This window comes from Anser anser, assembly GCF_964211835.1.
Source record: "Anser anser genome assembly, chromosome: 1".
NCBI lineage: Eukaryota > Metazoa > Chordata > Aves > Anseriformes > Anatidae > Anser > Anser anser.
Window position 1 is genome coordinate 80,623,116 of NC_139720.1, and position 26,242 is coordinate 80,649,357.

At 38.6% G+C, this 26,242-nt stretch overlaps 2 protein-coding genes across 8 annotated transcripts in view; one reads left to right on the top strand and one right to left on the bottom strand.

The window, feature by feature from the left end:
- Positions 1-23,099, bottom strand: part of NTF3 (neurotrophin 3) — a 61,112-nt gene extending 38,013 nt beyond the window's left edge. The window contains exon 1 of the mRNA XM_083836549.1: positions 22,688-23,099. Coding sequence (XP_083692675.1) covers positions 22,688-22,705 — 18 coding nt within the window. The 5' untranslated portion in view covers positions 22,706-23,099. The remainder of the gene's footprint in view (positions 1-22,687) is intronic.
- The window catches only part of LOC310899749 (uncharacterized protein), a 201,242-nt gene that overhangs the window by 52,478 nt on the left and 122,522 nt on the right, over positions 1-26,242 (top strand). The gene's annotated exons all lie outside the window — the stretch shown is intronic.

A 26,242-nucleotide genomic window follows, 5' to 3' on the forward strand; every position in this document is an offset into this window, starting at 1 on the left:
GATCAAGTCCTAAAAAGGAATAAATTCAGTATATTTCCTTTTTTTTTTTTTCATTTGAAACTCACTCTGTTAGAAGACTAGTAAGGAGACTAGGGTCTAGCTAAGTTGTCAGAATAATAAAGCATAAGTAGGATCAGTGTGGTGAATGTGCCCATCACTGGCTCTATGTAAAATGCGAGCATCGACCTTTTAGAACTGGTTTTAAATGGATTATGATATCCCTGTCCCCATACAAGTATATTTGTTATTCAAACAGGCGTGCCAAATAACTTCGACTAATGATTGCCTTCTTGAGTTGGAACTCATTCCAGGACAGTTTTTTTTAAGTATTTGGTCAGAGTCACAGCAAAACACTTTGGAGCCTGTTTTGGCAACCCTCTGCCCTCGATTCCCTCTCCTTTTGCTTTTCCAGCTGCTGCCAGCAAAGACTCCTGCTTGCTGCATCCTCAAATATTGGCAGGCCCTGCTCTTGGAGAAGAGCAACAGATCTAGCATGTGTCCTGTTTGGTGTGTCTCTGAATTGACATCTCTACTCACCCTATTCCTTGTTTTGGCATCATACCTAATGTTCAAATGTCAGACTACACCAATAGATGCATTATTCACACAGGGAATGGGTTTGCCCCATCCTACCCTACAGACACCCCACTTTCAAGAAGTCCCCATGCAGATACTCATTTTTACAAATGTGCAACAGTAGCTCTCTGGAATCAAAGTAAAAAATTCCTCTAAAATTATCACCTATCACCTGAAATTACACAGGGCAATATAAATGACATTTTTATATCTAAGAACCAAAATCATAGAATGCCTTGTGTAGGAAGGAACTTTAAAGATTATCTAGTTCCAACCCCCACTGCCATTGGCAGGGATGCCACCCACTAGATCAGGTTGCCCAGGGCCTCATCCAACCTGGTCTTGAACACCTTCAGGGACAGGGCATCCACAGCCTCTCTGGGCAACCTGTTCCAGTGCTTCACCACCCTCTGAGTAAAGAATTTCCTCCTAACCTTTAATCTAAAACTCCCTTCTTTTAGTTTAAAACTATTCCCCCTTGTCCTGTCGTTATCTGACTCATCAAAAAAATTGCTCTCCATCTTTTTTGTAAACCCTCTTTAAGTACTGAAAAGCTGCAATGAGGTCACCCCAGAGTCTTCTCTTCTTTAGGCTAAACAGCCCCAGCTCCCTCAGCCTTTCTTCATAGGAGAGATGCTCCAGCCCTATGGTCAACTTCATGGCCCTACTCTGAGCCCATTCGAAAAGATCCACATCCTTCTTGTGCTGGGGGCCCCACACCGGGACACAGTACTCTGAGTGGGGCCTCACAAGTGCAGAGCAGGGTAGGCAATCACCTCCCTCGACCTACTGACCACTTCTCTGTTAATGCAGCCCAGGATGCCATTGGTCTTCTGGCCTGCAAGCACGCACTGCTGGCTAAAGTCAAAATGACAATTATGTTAATAAGTCAGAAAAAATTGTAGTCACAGAATCACAGAATGTTTGAGGTCTCGAGGCCACCCAGTCCAGGCCCTCTGTTCAAGCAGAGCCACCTAGGACCATGTCCAGACAGATTTTGAATTTTTACAAGGTGGGAAACTCCACAATGTCTCTGGGTAACCTGTTCCAGTGCTTGGTCACCTTTACAGTAAAAAGTGTTTCTTGATTTTCACAGGGAATCTCTTGTGCCTCAGTTGATTGCCTATTGCCTATTGATGCTTGGATTTTAAGAGATGGAGGCCAGAGAGATCTTTCTAATTGACACATAACAGACAAGATTCATTCCGACTGAAATTATTTGAAAGTTTTCTGTTCATGTGGATGAGTCATCTTATATCCCAAGATCTGAGTATATAGCAAATTAATTAAAAAAAATAATGAAAATAATATAATAAAAAAAAAAAAAAAAAAGAAATTAACTTACCCCAAAGGCTAAAAGAAACAGAAATGAAAAAATGAAATGAATGAATGACAGAAGGCCCTATTAGGTAAAAACAAAACAAAACAAAAAAAAACATAGTTTTAGAAATGTGTGTAGCAATAAAAATTAAGCAATGGAAGAGAACTTCAGCAATGTATTGATTATGAAATATTCCTTAAAGCATTTGTTCGAACTTTTTCAGATGTGATTATGATATGACATTGGCAGACCACTCCCTGACAAATTACTACCCCAAAATGTTTGTAATGCACACGTTTAACATCAAAGTCTGTATTCCATTGAAGTGATACTAATAGAACTTGGTGATCTAAAAAACAAATGAGCAAGCCGATCCAATTCTTTTCTAAGGAATCTGGAGTTTCTTCTGCGGCCAATATTAACTCCATAAACTGGCATTGCTGGCCCTTGACTTGAAGACTCTCATCCACTGTTATGGGATAGCTGGTCTTTAGTAGATAAAGTCCTATGGCAAGATCTCACACTATAATATATGATACAGTGTGCTTTCTTTCAGGTATTTCATTTTTATTTGGGATGCATACAATTGGGAGAAAATACATGCCCATACCCAGAGGAAAGAGTTGCATTTTTCAGATGCACTCCCTTCAACAACCATGTGAGAAGAGGAATTTACCATCTTGTGGCTGTGGACTAGTGCAAGTTCCTGCTTTTTTATCGGGGAAAGAGCCTGAGAGCTTTGATCCCAGTTTTCTCCAACAGCATGTTTATGAACTCTCAGGGTCTGCTAATGTCTCTAAAATAATTGTAGTAATCAAAAAGTCATATATATTAGCACAAATAGAGTTATTTTTCAGTACCAGGACTTAGAAAAACACCCAGCACTGTTATAAACCTTTGAATTCAGTGGTTTTACAAATGCAGTATATAAGACAACTGTATGAACTGAGCTGTCTGCACTGAAAATCTTGGTCTAGAACATGATCAAGTGCTTCCAGTACATGATATATTTCAAAGAAAGAAACAACAAACAGAGATGAACAAACAAACAAACAAACAAACATAACCCCCCCACACACACACACAAAAAAGAACAGATTTACCCTGTTTCTGAACTAGAAGGAAAGCAATCTTTGAATTATTTTGGAGCAAATAATTTGGAGCCAATTTTAGAGCAGAAAACATAACAATGAAATGATCATTGCTTTTCCAGAATTGCCCACCTCAGAGGCAGTCTGGACTGATCACCAGTAACCCCTAAATAATTGTTAAAATATATATGTAACCCCTAAATAATTGTTAAAATATATATGTAATCACAGAATAAACATAAAAATGTTCAGTGGAACAGAAATACTCTTTAGCAATATATGAATTGGTCTTCCTTGCATCCTCCTGTGCCTTTTTAGACTCTTTTATTAAGGAAAAAAGAAAAAAATGCATGATCACATTGCCTGCTAATCCCCACCAGTAATTTCTAAATCTGCAAGTCTATTTTAACCAAATCTGGAAGGGGTACAAAATTTTCATAAATATTAAGTTCTTATAATTTTCATGATAAGTGGCAGAAGAAGACACCCATGTTATTATCTTTCTCATAAAGAACAAAATGTTGTAAGTTCAGTAGCTTCTTATCCTCTCTATTAGCATACACAGAGGTCAAATAACAAAAATACATGCTGTCTCTTTCTAAGCTAGTAGTCAGAGAAAAGGAAAAGAGAAAAGAAGCCATGTAGGTGTTTAAAGGACAGGGAGGTGAGAGCAGGAGAGCTAGAGGAAGCTGAGGTATTGCAGAATTGAAGGAATTAATCTCAGGGAAGGACTACTAGCACAGGGCACAAGCTCATAAGAAACTAGGCTTCATTCATGTAGTTGCCATCAAGACACTTGTTTTGGTTTAGTCTTTGTTACTTGGAAAATAGTTTCTGTTAAACTCAAAACCAAACACTCATGTCAGGACTGGATTATATGCACTTGGACTTGCTGGTAAATCCACAGCTCACTTTAAATTCACACTGTAGGCTTTACAATAAAGCAATCTTTTTGCATGTAAAAGAATGTTTACTCTGTGAGAACAAAATATTGCCAAGAACAAGTTTAAAGGAAAACTATTACAGTCTTGATTGTGGATAACTTATGTTAATTCTGTAGCAAAGACATAACCATTATACTAAATTTGTCTGAAGGATAATATCTAGGAGGCAAGACAGCAAGGGTCAGAGTTACTAAAAGCCTTTCATGGAGTGGGAAGGCAAGTAAACAGAATACTTAAATCATCATATAGACAGTGCTTGATGAAATATTCATGTTTTGTATGATAAATAACATACTTAATTGCTCAGTCTAGTATCAACATCAGTTGGGAGCCTGGAAGTTCTACCTGCTTTCAAGCCATTGAATAACACCAATTTCACATATTCAGAGTACAGATTTAAATATAATTTAATTGAGGAAAACTGGAAGTATAAGACCTGTCCTGAGGGGTGTCTTTCCCTATAATTGTTTAGGATTATTTTGCAAAGGATGTTTCATTGTCAGCATTGGTTTTAATAATGAGACATAATTAAATTTTCTACTTCTCTAATACAGTGGGACTCTGAATTTGAAACGTAGCAAGCCTCTTCCCTTTCTAGACAAGGAGGTGTCTGCATGCATAAAAACTTCTACCTGCTTGCATTCTTATAAGAACTATAAAATTATGCACATAAATGAAATGTGAAAATGGCTAAACATCTAATAAACATGGGAGTATGTGAAGGATATGTGTCCATCTGCTAAAAAACATGATTACAATTATGGAGTTTCTCTCTTTAAAATTTGTTCCTGCCAGGAAATAAAGGAAGTTATAAGTGAGCTAAAGAAAAAATAATGATTAGAAACACCCATTCCCTGAAGAAGTAATTGTTAAAGGCATTTTTTATATTCATTCTTAGAACTGTACTTTTAAGATTTCTGCTACAAATTGTGTTGTTGCAGCAGTGTGCTGTTAGTATTAACAGTTCATCCCACAACAATGTTCATAGCCTTTCCTTAAAAAAAAATAATAATAATAAAATATTTTTTTAAAAAATAATGGGGGTGAGGTTAAACAGTTAAAGTCTGGTTTAATTGAAAGCAACTTTGAAAGGGCTGAAATTGACAGACAGTTGCTTTGGTTTTGTTCTCTCACTTTATACTGAAATGGCATCACTGATTCCAGACATGGTTAAATCTATCAGAAACAAGCTGAATTTCTTGAAAAAGCACAAAAGAACCTTAATGTGTTGGAGGGGGCAAATAATTCTAGCAGTGCCAACAAGGAGGGAAACACTAATGCAAATCAGCAATTAGTGTTTTTATCACCTGATTAGCTTCACTTGTTCTTAATATGATAAAATGACACAGTAGTGATACTACTGATGCTAGTATCACCTACAGCACTCTTCAATAGAAGAGCAGTGAGAGGGGGGAATTTTCCATGCCCTCTTTCCACTTCATCCCATCACCAAATAAAACAGCATAGGTGACATTCATAAGATATGAGTTTATGATTCTGGTTTTGAGAAGCTCAGTGACTCTTCTCCACAAGTAGAGGCAAATACAGCAGAGATTCTACCTGCAGCAATACAGCCACTCAGCGTTGCAGTGAGGTGGTGTGGTTTACTTTCCTTCTCTAAAATCTAATTGTGGATTAAAACAATCTCAGAACTATGCACTAAAGGTTAAGTTTTGGTAGACAGCTGCTTTCAGTAATTCAAGAAATAGAAACAGATGAAATTTCCTTATTGTGCTCATGTAATACAATGGTTCTGTACAATTAAATTACGTACTCCATCAGATATTTATGATTTGGCAATACTTTTTCTCATTTTCACCATTAAACCTTAAATAGTAACAATAGATATTTCAGTCCATGTGATTTCTATCATATGAAATATTTAGTTTTGATTTTCCTAACAAAATAAAGTTGTTTTATTTTCCTAACATCAGTAACAAATTACATAGCTATTTTCTGTGTACAGCATTCTATTTTACCAATGTTATACCCAGACACAGTTCTTCCTTGTGGACTGAGCCCCCGAAGGATAACATCTCCAACAGCTGCTGTATTAACATCCCTCAGTGATGTTAATCACTGATGGTGAATCATGACTCTAGGCTGATGTGGTGCACTATTACAGATGTAGTTCTGAACTCCAAGGCAGACATTCTTTTTCTGTGCCTCTAAAACAGTTTAGAAAGTACTGATTTTAACCAATAAAATCTAGTTACAATTTCCATCTTTCTGAAAGAGGAAAGTAGAGGTCCCTTTTCACTGAATTCCTTCCTCATTCCGAGTTCTGCCTAACCACCATCAACACACAAAGTATTGTAGCAGGAGAAAAAGAGTATACATAGAATCCCAAGAACAGAAAGAAGATGAGTAAGGAAACAGAGATGCTAGAAGTCCCCAAATAGCTTAACCTTTCCTGACGTCAAGGAGCAGAAATTCAAGCAAGATTTTTTTTTTTTTTTCGCAAGCTAAGGAATGCTATTGAAAAAGAATATGAGCAGCAATAATTATATCTTTTATGTCTTGGGGACGTGGTTAGAAGCCCTTAATGGTCTTAAGAGGAACAGCAAAGCAGTTACCAGACTGATAAAGAATGAAGGAAACTTTTGAAAGCGTCAACATCATATAAAGAATAAAAAAGGAGAAAAAACTTTTTTTTTTTTTTTGTAATACAACATGTTTAAAATTTCTTCAATCAAACAAGCAATTTCAAGGGATCTTTTGGACCCTATCTGTTCAGACAGTGAAAAAAAAATATGTTATAAACTCCTGATATATATTTATGAAGCAAAACAAAAACAAACAAACAACAATAACAACAAAAAACTATGAAAAATCGCTAGGCTGCACACTCGAAACAAACAAAAAAAATTGCATGTTTTTTAGGAAAAGGAAAAGAAGGCCACGGCTGACTGCCTGGTTTACCAAACCAAAAACCCATCAAAACATAAAGACACAGGAGAAAATTGAGGACTACAAGCAAAAATAGACAAAAGTCAATCAGAGCCAACTTGTAAAATCAGTATAGAGGATTGCATTATATATGGAAAAAGTATCAGAAAAAAATTGTAAAGAAATGTTTTGCAACTAAGAAATTTTGTAAAGAATTGTTCTGCAAAAAAAATGGCAAAACAGGCCTGATGATATTTATCAAGAAATTCAGTGTGTATGCATTCTGCATGGTTGAAAAGTAAAAGAATTCTTGGCTGGAGCTGTTGAAAAGCTTTTTATATATATTATCTGGAATATCACATTGAATCCACATTACAAATTTTCTGATATAAATTGTGCTTCTTTGTGAAAGTTAAAATGAAGCTTGAAATGATGGGAAAGCATTTAAAGAGACATCTAGGAGTATTATATGACAGATGGTGTTTTATTCTAAGTTTGTCCCTAAATTTAAGGTAAGAATGACTGGATTGTTCCCTTTCTCCTCCCTCCCTCCCTCCCTCCCTTCCTTCCTTCCTTCCTTCCTTCCTTCCTTCCTTCCTTCCTTCCTTCCAAGATGGAATTCACAAGCTCAGATTCATGATCCAAGGTTGCCAAAGGCTGTTTATTCAGGGGGGAAGTTATATTTTGGGGGGTCTGTATTACCAGTCTTATTAGTATGTGAAGGGAATATTACTTGCTAAAATGTCATTCAATGGAGAGTTTAAAACAAGAATACCTGCTTAAGTAACTATAAGATTAAAACCAAAAGCATTAAAAATTCTTAAAATTATCATGCAAAAATCAAACAGAAAATCTACTTAAGTAAAGGTAATGAGATCTGCAGTGTTGTTATATGTGCAGTCAATACACATATACATATACACATGTACAAATATGTGGGTATACAATATATATAATGTGTAAGTAATTTCTAATATTGAAAGCAGAGGAGACAGTGGATCACACACCATCCAGAGCCAAATGAGAATTATGAAGGGATTTTTGTCTGCTGATTTTCCACTGAAAAGAAGATTTAGAGGTGCTATATCTCCATTTCAAATTGGTATAAGAACAAGGCCCAAATTACCCATAAATAAATTCTAACTAGTATTATATAAAAAGGTTATGACAAAGCTAATGGAATTTAACAGGAAGCCAGAATGCCATGTTAAATATAGTGTAGGAAAGACCAAGGCAGAGAATTTCCTTTGGTACCAGAGGTAAACCTTCAAACTGATTTCTTTTCACTTTCTGAGAATGAATGTGTAGTTTTCAAGATGAACAATTAGATGAGAGAAAAATACTGAAAAAAACTTTCCAAAATAATTTATCTTCAACATAATTTAGCCCTTGTAAGGCCTAGATTTTGATTTTGATAACTGGCAAAGATGGGCTGGTGCTGAGCAAACTTGACACCTGCCCCTTTTAACACTAATCTTTTGATCTTTCCAGATGGCAGAGTTTACTTCTCTTCCCATCTGCTCCTTTCAAGTAAGAACAAGAAAGGAAAAAGGGAAATTGCTAAAACATTTCATGACTTTTAGAAGGATCTTTGAGCTTCTTTTCATGTCATTTATTCTTTACCTGTGAAGTATAGTGGTGACACCTATGATTTTTTGCCGTAGTCAAAAGGTATACTCTGGCTTTTGTTTTCCAAGTTTTGCCTGAGATAATCCATCTGAATGAAATAAATGGATGAAAACATGGAAAGAGATGGAGTCATTATGTCAATATATACTTTCAGAAAGAGTAAACAAAACCAACAAACAGAAGTGACATCAGGTTACTGATAGATAACATTTAATGCCACCTAGTAGTAGACAAGTCAGAGCAGAATTTCAGATGAAAATCTGCTAGTCCAGATTCGGAAAACTGTTTCTACATGGAAAAAATACTTTGTGCAGAGGCAACAGCCCTCATCTCCCTGGCTATTTGCAATAGTTTCTGTGTTGAGTTCTCAGGGCTTGACTCTGGTCTAATTTTTCATTGACACAGAATGAACTAACTCCCTGAGGCTTCATTGGTCTTCTCCCATGTAAGTGGGGTCAGAATTAGACATCTGTTAAGCTAGTTATCTCCAGAGACAGCCACCGACTACTCAAATAATTAAATAAATAAAAATTAACAGAGGAATGATAGAAGCTGATGGATGGGAAAAGGTAGCAAACAAACAAACAAACAACAGCAGTAACAAAAAGCTTGAAATCTGTCAATGGAAATCTGCCAGGTAACTAAAAAATTATATTGGATGCTACTTTGTAATCTGTAAATTTTCTCCTGTTACCATAAAATGTCAGGTAATCTGGAGAAAATTTAAAAAGCAATTAGAATAAAGAAGTCTCTAGGAATCCATTTATGAATTAAAATTACAATAATCAATTTTATGGACTTGAACATCTTAAATAGCAAGAAGCTGTTTGTACCTTTCTTTTGGCACTGTATTCTTAGATTTCTGCCTCCATCCATTCTGAAAGAGCACATTGTCCTGAGGACACCAGAATAAGGCTGTGGTTTAGTTAGCCTTTTCTAGTGCCCCATCAAACAGTTTGAATACCTGAGAGGAACCTCAGTGTGTTTGTGTGGACATGACAGAGCAAACAGCTGTCTTCTAGATGGCAAAGCACTGTGCCTCCAATTTAGATATCAGAGGATGCTGGCTCATAAAGTGCTTTCTCTTCTGCTCCACCTGAGCTTCTTTACACATGGGAGTGCCTTAACACAAGCCTTGTAAATCAAGTTTTTGAGGGATCTACAGAGTGCCTCTAGGGAACATGTTTCTGGAAAGATTTGCAATGCCATTCAAGCAGAAATAAGTCTGGTTATGTAAGTGCAGTTTTGCTAATCGATTGGAGGATCAGGGAGGTCTTCCATAGCATGGTGCTGCATTATGCAGACATGCAAGTTTGTATAATGCTACTTTGGGGATCTCTGTCCAGGCTGCAGTTGATACATACATCAGTTGATGCATACATCACGCATACATCAGAGATGCCACTAAGCCTTTTTCTTGAAAAAGAGCTATTTTCCAATAACACCTTATTTATTAAAATACTTCTTATATTCAACAGTGATAATCTTTATTTTCTCTTCTTTCTTGAATAACAACATCATTTAAAAAAAAATGGCCACAGGAAGTTAACTAATGAAAAAATAAAATTGAAAACAAAGCTTGACTCTAAAATTATCCTGTGCTAGGCCATCCTACTGCTACCAGAACTGCACTGTTGCTAATAACTTTTATGTAGAAAAGGACTCAATACTGTTGGAATGAATGACGCTAAAGTTGGATAGGGGATGGTAGCAGTTTTTTAGTGGAATGATGGAAGCCCAGTCACTTGAATGGAAAATCAGACATAACAGAGCTTTGAAGAGTATGTCACCTGGCTGGTTTGGATTTTTGGACCACAAAACGTAGTAGGACATATTAGACTGCATTAGGAGATAGATTTTGTTGTTTTTAATTCTCCAGTTCTGAGGGATTCACACGTGACCTTCCAACTCCAGCAGCTTTCAGTGTTCCCTGTGAGGGCACAGTTTATATCATGCCCTGGGATGCTCAAGATCAATTGGTTTCACTTACTTTTTCCCTGTGTTTGTAAGTACCAATTTTCTGGGCTGTGGATGGCTGGTGTCTCTAGCAGACAATAAATGGGTCAACAAACCAACAAAAAGATAGGGTTTTTTTTGTCCAAGAGGGAAACCTGACAGGTTTTTAAACTTTGGTTTTGAAGGGGACTGAGATGAAACTGAACAGTATCTGGGGAATTATTTGTTTCTGAGAAACTGGCAAATTCCAGCAAAGAAATGGTTTTGCTACATTTTTTTCAGTCAACTATACCAGTTGTCTTATATGGACATATTCTCCTTCCCTCTCTGATTTCTATGATTCAGCATACTCAAATGCTTTGCATGTTCATTGGTGGCTTTAAAAAATAAACATCAAAAATCATATTTAAGGTTTGGTTAGAAACTCACTAATTTTAGTAGGATCATCAGCACCTGAGGTCAGAATTTGGCCTGTAATCAGTGGCATTTCAGCATTTGCTCATTTGTGGAGTCCTGCTTCTACAATGCTATTGTAAATAGAAATAAATGCATTAATTTGAGATGCTGTTGTCAAAACTTTGTCATCAGAAACTGAGTCAGTAAAGGCACAATCTGAGCCTGAGACACTGAGAAAGATTAAGGTAAAGAAATGAACTCACCAAAGAGGAACTAAACCAAACAGGTTTGCTTAAGGATGGTTCAAATTACATCAAACTCTGAAATTCACCTGCTGCCATTTCAAATGGAACAAGTCAAATAAGAACAAATTGGAGAGGGGAAAAAAAAAAAAAAAAGGGAACAGGAAGTGATAGTTGTCACAGGAGAAAGACAGAAAATAAATGCGAAAAATTAGAATATTACACTGGACTTTAAAAACATATATGTTTCTCCAAAATGCAAAATCTTCCGAGGGAGACTGCTCCCTGTCCTAACAGATGTGAAAAGCAGCTTTAGCTTCTGAGGGCAAGATTTCAATTTATGAAGATTTTGTTTGTTTGTTTATTTATTTAAAAACAGGCAATAAACAAACAAACTCATATTCTAGTAATATTTAGATAGCTTTACTTCTAGGGAAGCCTGTAATTGTTACTCTTTCAACATAAAGCTTAAACATTATCATTTGTCTCAAACTTAAAAAGACAGTTTGAATACAGAAAATGTACACCCTGGAAGACAGACTTTATAAGGCAATGATTCCTAAATGTGTTTTGATATGGTGAGATATTTGCTGTCTCTCTCAAAAAGAGTATCACTGAGTTAGATTGACTGTTGCAAATCACACTTATTATACAGAATCAGACAGAATCTACCAGTACACAGTCTTTCCAGGATTTACTTTCAGGTGGGACCTATACTGATAAATAAAGCAGGGCCAAAGCACGTGGTCGAACACTGGCACACAAAGCCTTCTTCATGTATGTATGTGTCTTTACATGAAGATACAATGCAAAAGAACTGCGAAATGTGGTACCATTAGTACCACATATCATTGTGCCTGAGCAGAATGTGTGACTCTTATTTAAGACACAGACTTGTAAAGTGTAACTACTCGCATTCTTATTTACATGTCCATGAATATTTAAGAGAGTTATAACTTTTGGGACTTCGAGATCCTCATAGTTTGTATTAATTATGCTTCTATTGCTATCAACATTAAAAATTCTGTTCACTTCAAAGAAAGAAATATCAACTCTGTTTTTGAAAAACCTGCCTTCTGGACCTTAGGACCATCAGGTTCAAAAATCTGATAGTCCTTGTTTGTACTAATACCAAGAGCTTTTAATTACAGATGCTTTGGTCTTTGTCTGAAGAAGCTGCCAGGTAGTCCCTGTGAAAAGGATACGCTTTATAATAACACTCATTCTTTGTCAGACAAAAATTTCTTTTCCATAATTTTTTGAAAAATAAGTTTATTTTGTACACAGTTTTGAGGGCTCTCACTTCTCACTTGTTAGCACAAGTCAGCTGTTACCGCTCTGTTACAAAAGAAGTTTTTGGTGCTTAAGAGCAAATTGAAAGTAGAGGGCAAGTAGATGGGACACATGGGGGTGGTTAGGAAAGACTAGGTGGGAGTAACATGATGGAGCCTGGTCTGTGAACAGATACTGCTTTTGTGAATGACAGAGCTGAGGTGGAGAAGAAGTTACTCTGCACACTAACATGATGACAAGATGCCTGACTTCCTGTCAGGAAAGTGGGCAGAAGTTTATAATAAAATTTACAGAATCATAGAATTATAGAATGGTTTGGGTTGGAAGGGAGCTTAAACATCATCTAATACCACCCCCCTGACACAGGCAGGGATACCTTCCACTATACCAGGTTGCCCCATGCAACCTGGCCTTGAACACTTCAAGGAATGGGGCATCCACAGCTTCTCTGGGCAACCTGTTCCTGTGCCTCACCACCCTCTGAGTAAAAAATTCTTTGTAATATCTAATCTAAATCTACCCTCTTTCAGTTTAAAGCCATTACTCCTTGTCCTAGCACTACACTGCATGATAAAGAGTCCCTCCTTTGCTTTCATGTAGGCCCCCTTTAGGTATTGGAGGGCCATTATAAGGTCTCCCTGGAGCCTTCTCTTCTCCAAGTAAAACAAACTCAACTCTCTCATCTTGTCTTTATAGGATGGGTGCTTCAGCCCCTTGATCATCTTTGTGGCCCTCCTCTGGACTCATTCTAATACTTCCATGCTCTTCTTGAGCTGAGTACCCCAGAGCAGAACACAGTATTCCATGAGAGCAGAGTAGAGGGGAGCAATCACTTCCCTTGGCCTGCTGGCCAAGCTTCTTTTGATACAGCCCAGGATACAGCTGGCTTTCTGGGCCACAGGTGCAGATTGCAGGCTCATGTCAAGCTTCTCATCAACCACCACCCTCAAGTCCTTCTCATCAGGGCTGCTTTCAATCCATTCTCTGCCCAGCCTGTATTTGTGCTTGAAATTCCAAGTGGGGCAATGAGTTGGCCGATGCAACAAAGAACTATTGTAGTAGCAGTCCTACATGACCTAAAAGGAGGGCAAAGAGAGTGCTAGGAAGGCCAGTAAGAGGAGTATGAAGAAATTGGATGCAGTGTTTTCACAGTGAAGTCACATATTGAACCTTCCTCTTCCATTTCCATACACACACACTCCCTGCACGTATATATATTCAGTTTATAAGTGTCTTATATCAACTCTGCAAAACAAACCTGACCTGAAAATTGGATGTAAGCCATAAAGCAGGATATTGGAAAATGAAAATTATCAAGGCTGAGGTATCACTCTTTTCAGTTGTTTCACTGAACATTCTGAACATATTAAGGGGTAAAGCTGCCAAGAAGTAGTACAGTAGAAAAGGAACGTACTGCAAATATGTAGAAAGGATGGAAAAGATAAGGAAAAAAAAAGTTACATAGAGGGATAGAAAGTGGCTAGAAAAATGGGCAGAAAATAAGAGACTTAGAATGGAAAAGCCCATGATAATAAGTCTAGGGAAAATCAGTTCAAAACACCTATATTAGATTTTAGGGAAGAAGTTGGAAATTTGTAATATCAAAAATTAGTTTGATTTAAACAATAAATTAGTGCTGGATTTATTACAGAGTGGTTATTTTGTAGTAGAAGAGAGAAGAAAACTGAAGAGTGCAAAAATATAATTACAGAAAGCATACACATGCATAGTGGTATGTGCAGACAGACATGAAAGAGATCTGGTTTTTGAATATCACCTTTAGTCCAGGACATTCTAGTGTTACCACAGAATCACAGAATCACACAGAATCATCTAGGTTGGAAGAAATCTCCAAGATCACCTAGTCCAACCTCTGACCTAACACTAACAAGTTCTCCACTAAACCATATCACTAAGCTCTACGTCTAGAAGTCTTTTAAAGACCTCCAGGGATGGTGACTCAACCACTTCCCTGGGCAGCCCATTCCAATGCCTAACAATCCTTTCAGTAAAGAAGTTCTTCCTAATATACAACCTAAACCTCCCCTGGTGTAACATTAGCGCATTCCCCCTCGTCCTGTCACCAGGCACGTGGGAGAACAGACCAACCCCCACCACGCTATAGCCTCCTTTAAGGTATCTACAGAGTGCAAGAAGGTCGCCCCTGAGCTTCCTCTTCTCCAGGCTGAACAATCCCAGCTCCCTCAGCCACTCCTCGTAAGACTTGTTCTCCAGACCCCTCACCAGCTTCGTTGCCCTCCTCTGGACTCGCTCGAGCACCCCGATGTCCTTCTTGTAGCGAGGGGCCCAAAACTGAACACAGTACTCGAGGTGCGGCCTCATCAGAGCCAATGAAGTAGTGGATAAAATTAAGAGAAACCAGAAATCTGAAATAACTATACTTAAGAAAAGGAAGGAAGGAAGGAAGGAAGGAAGGAAGGAAGGAAGGAAGGAAGGAAGGGAGGGAGGGAGGGAGGGAGGGAGGGAGGGAGGGAGGGAGGGAATGAATCATATGAACTCTGTAAATCAAAGAATGGGATTAAACAAAGAGCGACAACCAGTGTCAAGTGTTTGAGGAGTTTATTAAACAGTAAAAAAAAAAAAGGCGAGAGAAAGCTTGCTGAAGATATTGGAGGATCTAAGCGGGAAAACATGCAAGAATCAATAAATAACAAAGAAAAACTATCCTTACATGAAGATTTATAAGGTTGTGGAGTTATCTGCATCATCTATTTGGAAAGTCAGCCATGTAGACTATAATTGTACAAATTGTTTGAGAAATGAGTGAACTTATCATAGGAGCTCAAAACAATGAACCAAATAGATCTTTTCTAACTCTTGAATGTACAAACCCAGGAAAAATCCCAGCATATGAATTCTCATTTCCCTCTTAATGTCCATATTTTTGTTACCTAATCCAGCGCAGTTTCCCTTTTGCTAAGAACTTTGTTTATGCTGCTACCATGCAGTTGGTTTTTTGCACACCACTTACATGCTAGGAATGGGTAGGGAAATGTGGGGAATGGTAGAGGGAGGACATACACAGACACGTTTCCATGTTCTTCCAAAGCATTTCTTAAATATTTTCACTGTAGCCTTTGCATCTAAGTTTGTTTTTGTTTTTGTTTTTGTTTTTGTTTTTGACTCAGATGACTATACAGTGGCTATTTGATTCCCCTAAGGCATGGTTTCTATCATTATCGCAGTATTTCCGAAACCAAGCCCATCACACATCTCAGCATCTAGTGGTACTACAAGTTTACCTCAAAGAGAGCATACTGGGAAAACTGGTTAAATGTCTACAGTGGATTTATGAGATCTGTCTTTTATAGCTGAAAGCCATAACATCTGGTCTTGGTTTTGAACAGAAACCAAATACTGCCCAAATCCCATCTCTTAAGAGAACAAAAGTTGTTTTCGTCTTGCAAGTGTGCTTGTTCACCTCCTGGCTGAGGCAGAAGCCACAGGAGAGGATGCTATCTTAGAACTTGTCTAACCACAGAGTTATTCAGAAGCAGCTGTTGGGTTTAAATTTCACACTCACAACCTGAATTCACTTCTGAGTATAGAAAAGCCTTTAAACATTCATGTATAGTACAATGTAATCTTCCTTCTGTAACCCTTTGGTTCAATGTCAGTTAGCTGTAACGATACTGACTTCTGGCAAATGCGGGTGAAGAAATATGTTTCTCAGTTAGTGAGATTAACAGTGTCTTACTTGTTAACACAGCTAATGTAAGATACAACATTTAATATCTATAGTAGAGATAAACCCAAAACAAAAGAGTTTAGTGCTGGAAGGTGTGAAAGAGGAACTGGGAAACAGCACATTTATTGTTGGTGTTCCACAATGGGGAACACATGCAGCTGAAGCACAGAAAATGTTGGAGGAGTGCTGTAAGTCTTACGCAGTAGGATGCAATCCTCCAAGAATATTTTCACCACCTCTAGTACAGGCTTGTAACAGATAACACAAATGGAGCTTGTTCTATGCAATCTTTATATTTACATGGTTAGGCGGGTGGTTACTCCCTCAAAAGTATAGACAGAGTGGTAATGAGTCATGCACTCTGTTTTTCTGACACTGCTTGATGTGAATGTGGAACTAAATGCCACCCTTGTCAAGTGCATTGAAATGCAACCAATACATTGCTTCTCTGACCTGATCCAACACAGCACTGTCTTCACCCACACACATTTTCATCACCGCATATTTTCACAGAGGGAAATTTCAAACACAAACTTAGAAGTCAGACTAGGAAACAGCTCTGTCTGTGTGTGAAGAGGTGGGGAACAGAGAGGTTGAGAAAGATGAGACGGAGAACTATATGGTCTTGTTCTGATCTTTCCAGATGCTTTCTGTCTTAAGAGAACAGGGGCTTTAGGGCCACCATGCTGATCTTGCTCACACCGCAAGAGGTTTGTACCATGCGAAGAAGACTCTTAGCTGAATTGGATTTTATTTATTTATTTTTTTATTTCCAAGGAAGCACAGTCTTCCTTGAGGCTTTCTGTAGAAGAAAGTCCTCTATCTTACGTAGTTAGGAACTGTGATACAATCAGGAAAATAGCTCTGTATATTCCCTCCAACACTTGTTTCACAACCTTGAAACTACTTCATATCCACCCTTACCACTTCTCTCTTCACACGCACTTCCCATCTGTCCCCTCAGAAAGTGACTGATCCCCACATCCCCCACCGACAGATGTACAGAGATGGCTGTCTCCCACACAGAAACAGCTGCCATCTACCTCTGTCATCCCTACCCACACACTTCTTTCCACTGTCTGCTCCTAGTCACTCTCCCCATGGGGAGACACACACATAGCCCAGAACGAGCAGACATCTGCGGGGACACCCAGATGTTCCAACCGTTGCAGACAGATTTCACTGGTTCTTTCATGACTACAAAAGAGTTCAGGAGGACACAAATATTCCACGTTCCTCACATTTGAGCACAGCTCAGCCACTCATGCTTTGAACCCCTTCCTGTGACAACCCAGCACTAATTGTACCCATCAATCCCTTTCCCTTTTCCCAGCCAGCTGGCAGGTTGATGCCACCATTTGCTTTTCATTTTCTCGGCCGTTAAGTGAGGAGGAAGCATATGGTGGAAGGCCAGGGCTTTGCCCTGGGCTTCACTGGTGGCAGTGGCTGAGCGGGCTGTAGTCTGTGATTTCAGCACTGCTGAACCCTGGTGGCCATGGCCACTGGCTGCAGTCACACGTCTCCCCCTCATAGAAAATGGCTTCATCGTCCCATCTGCACATGACCTGACCTGAAGAGAAGCTCACCACCACCAGGCAGCGAGGAAAGGACCAGGTCCAGCCACTGCCTGGACAAATTATTCAGCTGTTGAGCTACAACAGGACTCTGCAGTGGGATATCTACATGTAAAGTCAGACAACTGGTTCCCAACAGGGCACATGGCTGTTAGTTAAGTATTCACATGCCTATTCGTTAATTTTACAGACCAACTCCTTTTTTTTTTTTCCTTCCCCCCCCCCCCCCCTTTTTTTTTTTCCCCGGGAATTGATCCTTGGAATAAACCAGAAAGGAATCTGTGGACTTTCATGTGAATGATGCTGTATAAGGTCTGGGCCCAGAGGTTTCAACCTTCCAGCCCAGTGGTGCTGTGTGGTTGGGCTGTCTTGGCCCAGTGCAAAACTGGCAGGATTAGTTCCAACCTCCTGTTCATCTATGGATGTAAATGAGTATTTTCCTACCCAGTCTATGACAGTGCCCAAAAAGCTCTAGGCAAACTGGACAATTTGAGAACAGATGTTGTCAATTTATATGATTGTTTTGAAAGGAAAGACATCTTTAGTATTTCTCTCTCACACCCAAGATGTATCCTGTTTACAACCTTCAGCCAGCTACATATTACTCCGGTACAGCTTCAAGCCATGGAGAAAGCTAGTACTTTCATGTTTCCTTTGTCTGACATCTGTGCTCCCCATGTGTTCTTCAACCCAGCCGTTGTTCATCCACTGGCCTGTTTAACTACCCAGTAGCCCTGTTAACTGGTCCTAGAGGAATGTCTCTGCCATTTTGTGCCAGCAGCGGCACATTAATGTTCTAAGGCACAAAAACAAGGTACATCATTATGTCTCCAAATGAAGATGGTGGAATATTTCAGACATCCTGGGATTTGCTCAGGACTATTCAATAGTTCTTTAGAAAAAGCCTGCAAAATCTCTAAAGGCAAGTCTGCCTTCTGCACACTTCATACAGAAGGCAAACATATATAGCACACGTTCGGTCCTATTGCTACCCACACACTAAACCGTTCTCCTACTTAGTCATCTTTGCCTTCCCTCCCTCACAACGAAAACACTGCTTCTCTAAACTCACGAAACTCACCTCTGTTGTGCACCTTATATAACCTATTTCAACACAGAGAGTTGTGTCACATTTGCAATGGACACGTAATTCTCCAGTTTGTCTCCGATAACTCTTGTACACATCAGTGCAGCTTCCAGGGTGCATGTTTGTTGCTTCCACTCAGATGAATATCCCTTACAAGAAACCAGTACTCTTACATGAACCTCATGCACAACTTCCTTATGCAGACTGGATGGATCATTCTCATCGCATGTCTTCCTCTGGAACTCTGCCAGTCATGTAAGCACAACAGTCACTGAACACATCTGTCCATTGCCCTGTTTGCACACAAAACCAGCATCTCATTTATCCATGCACCTATCATCGTTCACTAAATGTATTTATCCGTGCCTTCTACTTGCTCTCCCCTTGTGCTTAACTGCCAATCTACTCTTGTGCTGCCATGCATGCATGTATAACCTCCTGCACTCTTACACAGCCCCCTTCAAACCAAGAGGCAGATAACCACAAATGGCCTATACCCTCATTAACTTTTTCCCACTCTTCATCACTCTTCCCTCCCCTATAACCTGTTTTCAGTTTCCCAGGTTCCATGCTCAGCTCTGCAATCACTACCTGTTCTTCCTTCATTTACTTTGAGCATGCTGTGTGCACAATCCTCTCTTGTCAGAAACAGATTTTCACTTCTTTCACCTTCCCTTTCACAGCCCTTACAAGCAGATGCAAACTGGCACATACCTTCCTTGCTTACACACATTCGTTTGTCAACCTATGATGTTTCTCGCTCGTTGTAACATGAACTACCATTTTCATTTACTCCCACTTCATGCCCTACAGCTCCCAACTCCACTCACCTCCCCACACACTTCACACTTATCTTTTGACCTTAGTACATGTGGCCTATAAAGCCCTGCAGGTAGTTATCCCTCCCATTCCTTCTCCTCCCACCCCTTTATATCTTTAGTCATGTCTCCACTCACACATTTGTGTCATTCCCTGCTTCACTTAGCCAATACCTACCAGAGTTATGAGCACATTTGTTACATTTCTCTTAATAGGAAATCATCCCTTTTTATCTGTGTATGTGTTCTCCCCACATTATTCCTTACTTTCCACTGTTTTTCCCTGCTGTTTCTGCTGATATGTTTTGATTGTTCTTCCACTATAATATCCCAACTGCCAATAAGAGGCATCCTATATTTCTGATGGCTAAGTCACTCCTGTATCTTTGGACAAGGACTTTCTTTGTCTCCAAAGCAATACAAAACTAAATTTCCTCTCACCCTGTGCTCTCATCCTATACCTGCTTTAAACCACCTTTTGTCCAGACACCTTTGCCCAAATCTCAGCTCTTAATTTCATTTTCATGCCTCCTATATCCATCATTCTTTCCCTGTTCTCATGCTTCTTGAGACCTGCCACATCTTTATATTCCTGGCACTATTCATCCTGCCCCCATAATTTCCATTATCTTGCATCTCCTCACAGCACCGTCACACAGCTTTTCCCTCTGTTCTGCCTCTTCCTCATAGCCAGGCACCAGATATTTACAACACTCCAGCAGGCTTCCAACCTCCTCTGAAATTTCTCTCAGCTCTTCCCTCCTCACAGACATTTATGGCTCCCTATACCCTTTTTCTATCACCACACCCTCATTCCTTCCTGCTCTTTTTGTCCTCTCCATTTCTCTCCTTGGCATGTGTTTCCATCTCCACACAAGTCTTCCCTTTCATGCTGTAACACCCTCCTTCCAAATACACCCTCATATCTATTTCTTAACAGTCAAAGGTGTCTCCTTTAGACCCTCCCACAAGCTTCATGTAGCTGATTATTTTCCATGCCTCTCTCCAAATATACAATAGTTCACATTTTTCTTCCTCCTCCAAACGTCCTCTGTGCCCCATACGTTCACCTTTCTCTCTCCACTCCCACTGCCTACCCTACCTCCCCCTTGCAGACCCCACCATCCTTGTATGTCCCTTTCATATCCTCACTCAGCCTCCAGCCAGCACCTTTTCCCCTCCCTCTGAAGTGTTACTTCCCCTTCTGAGCTCTTCCACCCACGAAGATACTTGTTTTCCAGCTGACCTGCAGTAGTTTTCCTTTTATGATTACCACCTTTGCATGGCTCACCTGCTCTTATTACTCCAGTACACAATACAATATATTGCAGTTTATCTTCAGCATGTAACACTTTCAGTCCAAACTTGTATCTATCTATGAATCACTTTTTTTTTTTATTTTTATTTTTCCCTGGGAAGAAGAAGAAAAAAAATCCAAACCCTAAATATATTGCATACCTCAAAATATAACACCCTCCTACACAAAGCAGTTCCGTCCTGGCCTTGCTGGTACATCCTCTTCTCCCCATATTTTGGGCCCTCCACCTGTAATTGTACCTAGTTTTCCTCCCCCTACCATGCTCACACACACAGCTCCTGACGCTGACACGTGTATCTGAGAGCAGTCTTTTTACTACAAGCAGTTGGAATTGTGCCGAACTCTCTTTCATTCTCTACTGCTTTTGTCTGTCTTGCCACAAAGTAAGATTTTATTTTTTTAATTAGAGTTTTGTTTTTCTGACATCTTATTTATAGGTGTTCCTTATACTACTCCTCTACTTACACACTTACACAGATCAGGTATTTCAGTGCCTGAGAATATCTTTCCTATTTGTCTGAGTATTTTCCTGAAGGCAAATGTAAAGGCAAACTTTACATACCATTTGCACTCCTCATGCAACAAATCACACGAGCCTAAGAGAAAATAGTGCTTTTTGAAAGCTTGTAGCTCATAACAATTGACTGGACAATATAGCACACATCTCTGTCTATTTAAAAAGGGGAAAAAAAAAACACACGCACACACACACTCATCTCTAAATAACTGGTTTTGCAATATAGGAATGAGAGAATGTGTGCATAGCAGCCCTATTCAATCCAAAATATCCATCTCTCCAGATGCTGCATATTTATAGTTCAAGAGATAGGACCAACACAGAGCTTTCCCGTTTATTTTAATGAAGGATTAAGAACTGATCAGAAAACTATCTAAACCATTCAAGGACTTTTTCCCCTCTTGGCTAATAGCAGTTTGGTGTCTCCATAAGGACTCAACAGTAACTGACGCTTTAAGCTGCATTTCAGCTGTTTAGATGAGAAACAGCTTTCTATTTTGCTCTCTATATGTGCGTCTGTGTTTATTAGTTGTGTGCTGCATTCCTAGAAGGCACTTACCAAACACTTGAAATTGCAGCGTAAGAATAGTTTCTCTGCTATCCTAGCACAAAGTGAGTATATCTTTTTCACCTAGATACAGATGTGCAGAGAATCCTTTGATCTCCAGCTCCTACCAGAGAATTTAATGTTTGGGTTTGAGGAGGATGGAGATTGATTCAAAAGTCATGGATAGACTTCCTAGGGTCTGGCGCACGCATGCACACACACACACACACACACACAAAAAAAAAAAAGCTCCAGTGAAGTTAGTTACCTGAGACAGGCAAGGTCTAGAAATTGGACATTTTCACTTTGCCTGTCATAGGCTCTAACTTTCCCTGAGGGCAAGCATGCTATGTATGCTGAGGCTGGTTCTTGCAATCCCTGCTCAAGCTTTGCAGCCCCTTTTGCTATATCTGAAGTTTCTGGTTTCCCTCTTAAAAGAAAACCAAGAGTCTCCTTTGCTTTTTCCTCTTGAATCAGATTCCTTTAGCACCTCATATTTTTCTTCTTCTGTTTTCTTGCCAGAGACTTGAACAACAGAGTGTGGAGAAGGAGGAGAGAGGAACCTCAGGACTAAAGCAAGCTATAGGGCAAGTAGGGGTGGGGGAAGGAGCAAGCACAATGGTAAAAGCAACAGCTTTTGGGACAGATCTACTGCTTACAAGACATCCTTCCCCCCCCCCGCCCCCCCCCATTATACTTCTTCAAAGAAACCCTTCCCCCCCCCCCCCCCCCCCCCCCGCCCTCTTAGGACCCTATTAGAAAACGTCAAATTTCTCTTACCGTGGTAGGAGTAACCATGGCATCCGTGTGAATGTTTCCAGAAAAGTCGACATGAAGAGAAAGGTGGATGTAAATATGTTCATTCAAAGTCACAAAGTTGGTCTGCTTGGGTTGTGCAGAGTTGCTCTATGGGAGAGGAGCCTTAAACTCTGAGTCCCGTGAACATAATCTGCTCGATTATAACAAACCAGCTCAGCCAGATGGCTCTGTGCTCTGCAGATTAACCCTTTTATTGCCACACTCTTCTTTCACTACCTACCATTTATAATAACCTTGCCTAGCTGGGGAGTTTCAGAGAATGAGTTATTTTTTTGAAAATGACAAAACTGACATAAAGGTAATTTTTTTTTCCCTTGTGTGCTCTAAAAATCCCCATCATGTCCCTGTTCTCTTTCTTTCTTTCTTTCTTTCTTTCTTTCTTTCTTTCTTTCTTTCTTTCTTTCTTTCTTTTTCTTTTTTCTTTTCTTTTCTTTTCTTTTCTTTTCTTTTCTTTTCTTTTCTTTTCTTTTCTTTTCTTTTCTTTTCTTTTCTTTTCTTTTCTTTTCTTTTCTTTTCTTTTCTTTTCTTTTCTTTTCTTTTCTTTTCTTTTCTTTTCTTTTCTTTTCTTTTCTTTTCTTTTCTTTTCTTTTCTTTTCTTTTCTTTTCTTTTCTTTTCTTTTCTTTTCTTTTCTTTTCTTTTCTTTTCTTTTCTTTCTTTTCTTTTCTTTTCTTCTTTTCTTTTCTTTTCTTTTCTTTTCTTTTCTTTTCTTTTCTTTTCTTTTCTTTTCTTTTCTTTTCTTTTCTTTTCTTTTCTTTTCTTTTCTTTTCTTTTCTTTTCTTTTCTTTTCTTTTCTTTTCTTTTCTTTTCTTTTCTTTTCTTTTTTTTCTTTTCTTTTCTTTTTCTTTTCTTTTCTTTTCCTTCCTTTTCCTTCCTTTTCCTTCCTTTTCCTTCCTTTTCCTTCCTTTTCCTTCCTTTTCCTTCCTTTTCCTTCCTTTTCCTTCCTTTTCCTTTTCCTTTTCCTTTTCCTTTTCCTTTTCCTTTTCCTTTTCCTTTTCCTTTTCCTTTTCCTTTTCCTTTTCTTTTCTTTTCTTTTCTTTTCTTTTCTTTTCTTTTCTTTTCTTTTCTTTTCTTTTCTTTTCTTTTCTTTTCTTTTCTTTTCTTTTCTTTTCTTTTCTTTTCTTTTCTTTTCAATCCAATTGATGGTTTCATTCCTCTTCCTGGTAAAATCTTTTCTTATTATTAAGAATGGTATTAGCACCAGGGAACATTTTAGAGAATTCTTTTGTTAAATCATAACCATCCCTTCCGGACTGTGATTCTCAGAAGACAAGTATTTTATTGCAGGAATGTCTCTGCATTTGCAGTCTAATGGTCCATCCACTCCTCTCTCTCTTTCTCTCTTTCCCCCCATCCTCCTTCAGTCTCCCACACGCACACTCACACACATACACATGCACACTCTTTGGTCAAACTGCAAGCATGTGTTTCTATTCTTACCCATATTCAGAAGTCATTATAGGACATGTAAAACAGGTGAAATAGAGAAACAGAACTGCAGAACTGTAAAGCCATAAGTCTCCACTCACTCCTTCCCTCTAGCATTTTTATTTATTTATTTATTTATTTATTTTATTGCTTCTAAATCTTAGACACATTATTTCTTTAGTCATCATTTTTGTCAACCCAAGTTACTCTCCACAACACAAAGATACATGTTAGGAGAAATATCCACTCTTAAGAATAGAGCTCAGGGTGGATTTGTATCCAGATATTGCTCCTGTTTTGATTTGCAGATTAGTCCATTAAGAAAAGGATGGTGAGTGCCAAAAACATGGAAAGTTCATCAGCAACCAGCAGTGACTGGTTTCCAAACTTTTTATTTAGAGTGATTGCTCACAGAGATGGCTGATAAATTTAGCTGCATGCCTCTAAGCCTCCCTCTAAATTTACTTGCTTAAGTCATCTTTCTTTTCTATTTGATTCAAGCATAATTGAGCAAGTCATAATCATAAGAACCTGCTTATATTATACAGTACTTAAAAACTTACATTACCTGATTGTTCCTTTAGTGAATACTTCCTTTATAAGCTCACAAACCTTTCTCTTTTGTTATTTAACAAAGAATGTTTTCCTCTTTCTCCTCCCTTTGTAAGGATGATTAGCCCTCTCATGCTGTCAAAGCATTGTACCATCTTCTTTAGGACATTTAAATCTACCTAGATAGTTGTCATAGTTTTATTAAAATATCTTCCACTGTGGATTGAAACGTGGCAGGTATTGCAATTGTTGTGGTTGCACTTTATCTGATTTTTCTCAACCATTAAATAATCCTTTTTATGGAACTCTGAACTCTACATATTGTATCAGTCACATAAATCCTGCCTGAATTGCTTATTCCCTCTAACCGTCCAGATGCAGAAGGAAAGAGAGATCTTCCATCACTGATTCCTAAGAATATTCTATTGCAAATTGCTGCTCTGCCAGTCCACAAAAACAAAACAAAACAAAACAAAACAACACAGAGGTCTTGATCAGCTCAAGAGTATTTTTGTCTTCGCTCTTTGGTTGAATGTAGTTTCCATCTTTTTTAGATCTTTCTCAGTTAAAAGGAGGGGAAAAAATTATGCCTGTCCCCCCAACCCCGACATTGTAGTTGGATTTGAGAAATGCCTAAAGTATGACTCAGCTTTTAATCTCCTGAAGTAGACAAATAATGCTAGGAATAGAAGATTTTCCTATTGCTTGAGAATGTTCCCCCAGAGGTAGGCAAAGGGTTAAGCATCTGAAAGCATCCCTAGCCTGGGGAACTTCCCATTTGCAGATAGCCCAGCAAAAAGAAGGCAAATAAATAGGTTACAAGGAAATGTCCTAGGCATAGGGGCTGCCTACCTCTGATGGGAGGCACATCTGCTGGAGTCAGGCAGTTTACAGAAGTTGAGGGGTTTTGCCCTGTACTCGTGTCTGGGTCTGTGGGCAATCAGAAGCCTTGTAATATGATATGTGACACCTTAATCTTGCCAAATATGTGTGCACTGCAAAAAGCATTGCAGACTGTGTTTTCACAGCTTTAGAAAATGGAGACTTGTTTGGTACTTGCAGTTTTCCACACTTTTCTCTAAAGATGTTTCTGTTGTTCTGAAGCTGTTTTTATCTAGATATTTTTATATCTTCATCTGTTCTTCTAGGTGGTTTTATATATTTTGTTTGTTTGTTTGTTTTTTTGTTTGTTTGTTTTTAAGGATAAGCCTTAATACAAGTGGATTTTTAATACTATTTTTTTTTTACATTTTATGACGCACAGTAAAGGTCCCAAATGATCATCTTATTTTAACTGTAGTCCTTGGATGTGAGGTTCTGACTTCCATCCAAACAAAATCATGTTATTTTGAACAAGTCTCTGTTCAGTCTTGAAGAATTTGAAATATTGCTCTGAGCATGTTGTAGAAAGTCATCTTCAATTTCTGAGGATTTTAATTGGAATAATTACTATACATTGATCTGCTTAATTAGGTCCTTGATTAGAACATGTAATCTTTTATATACTTTGAAGACATACATTTTTCCCCACATATTAA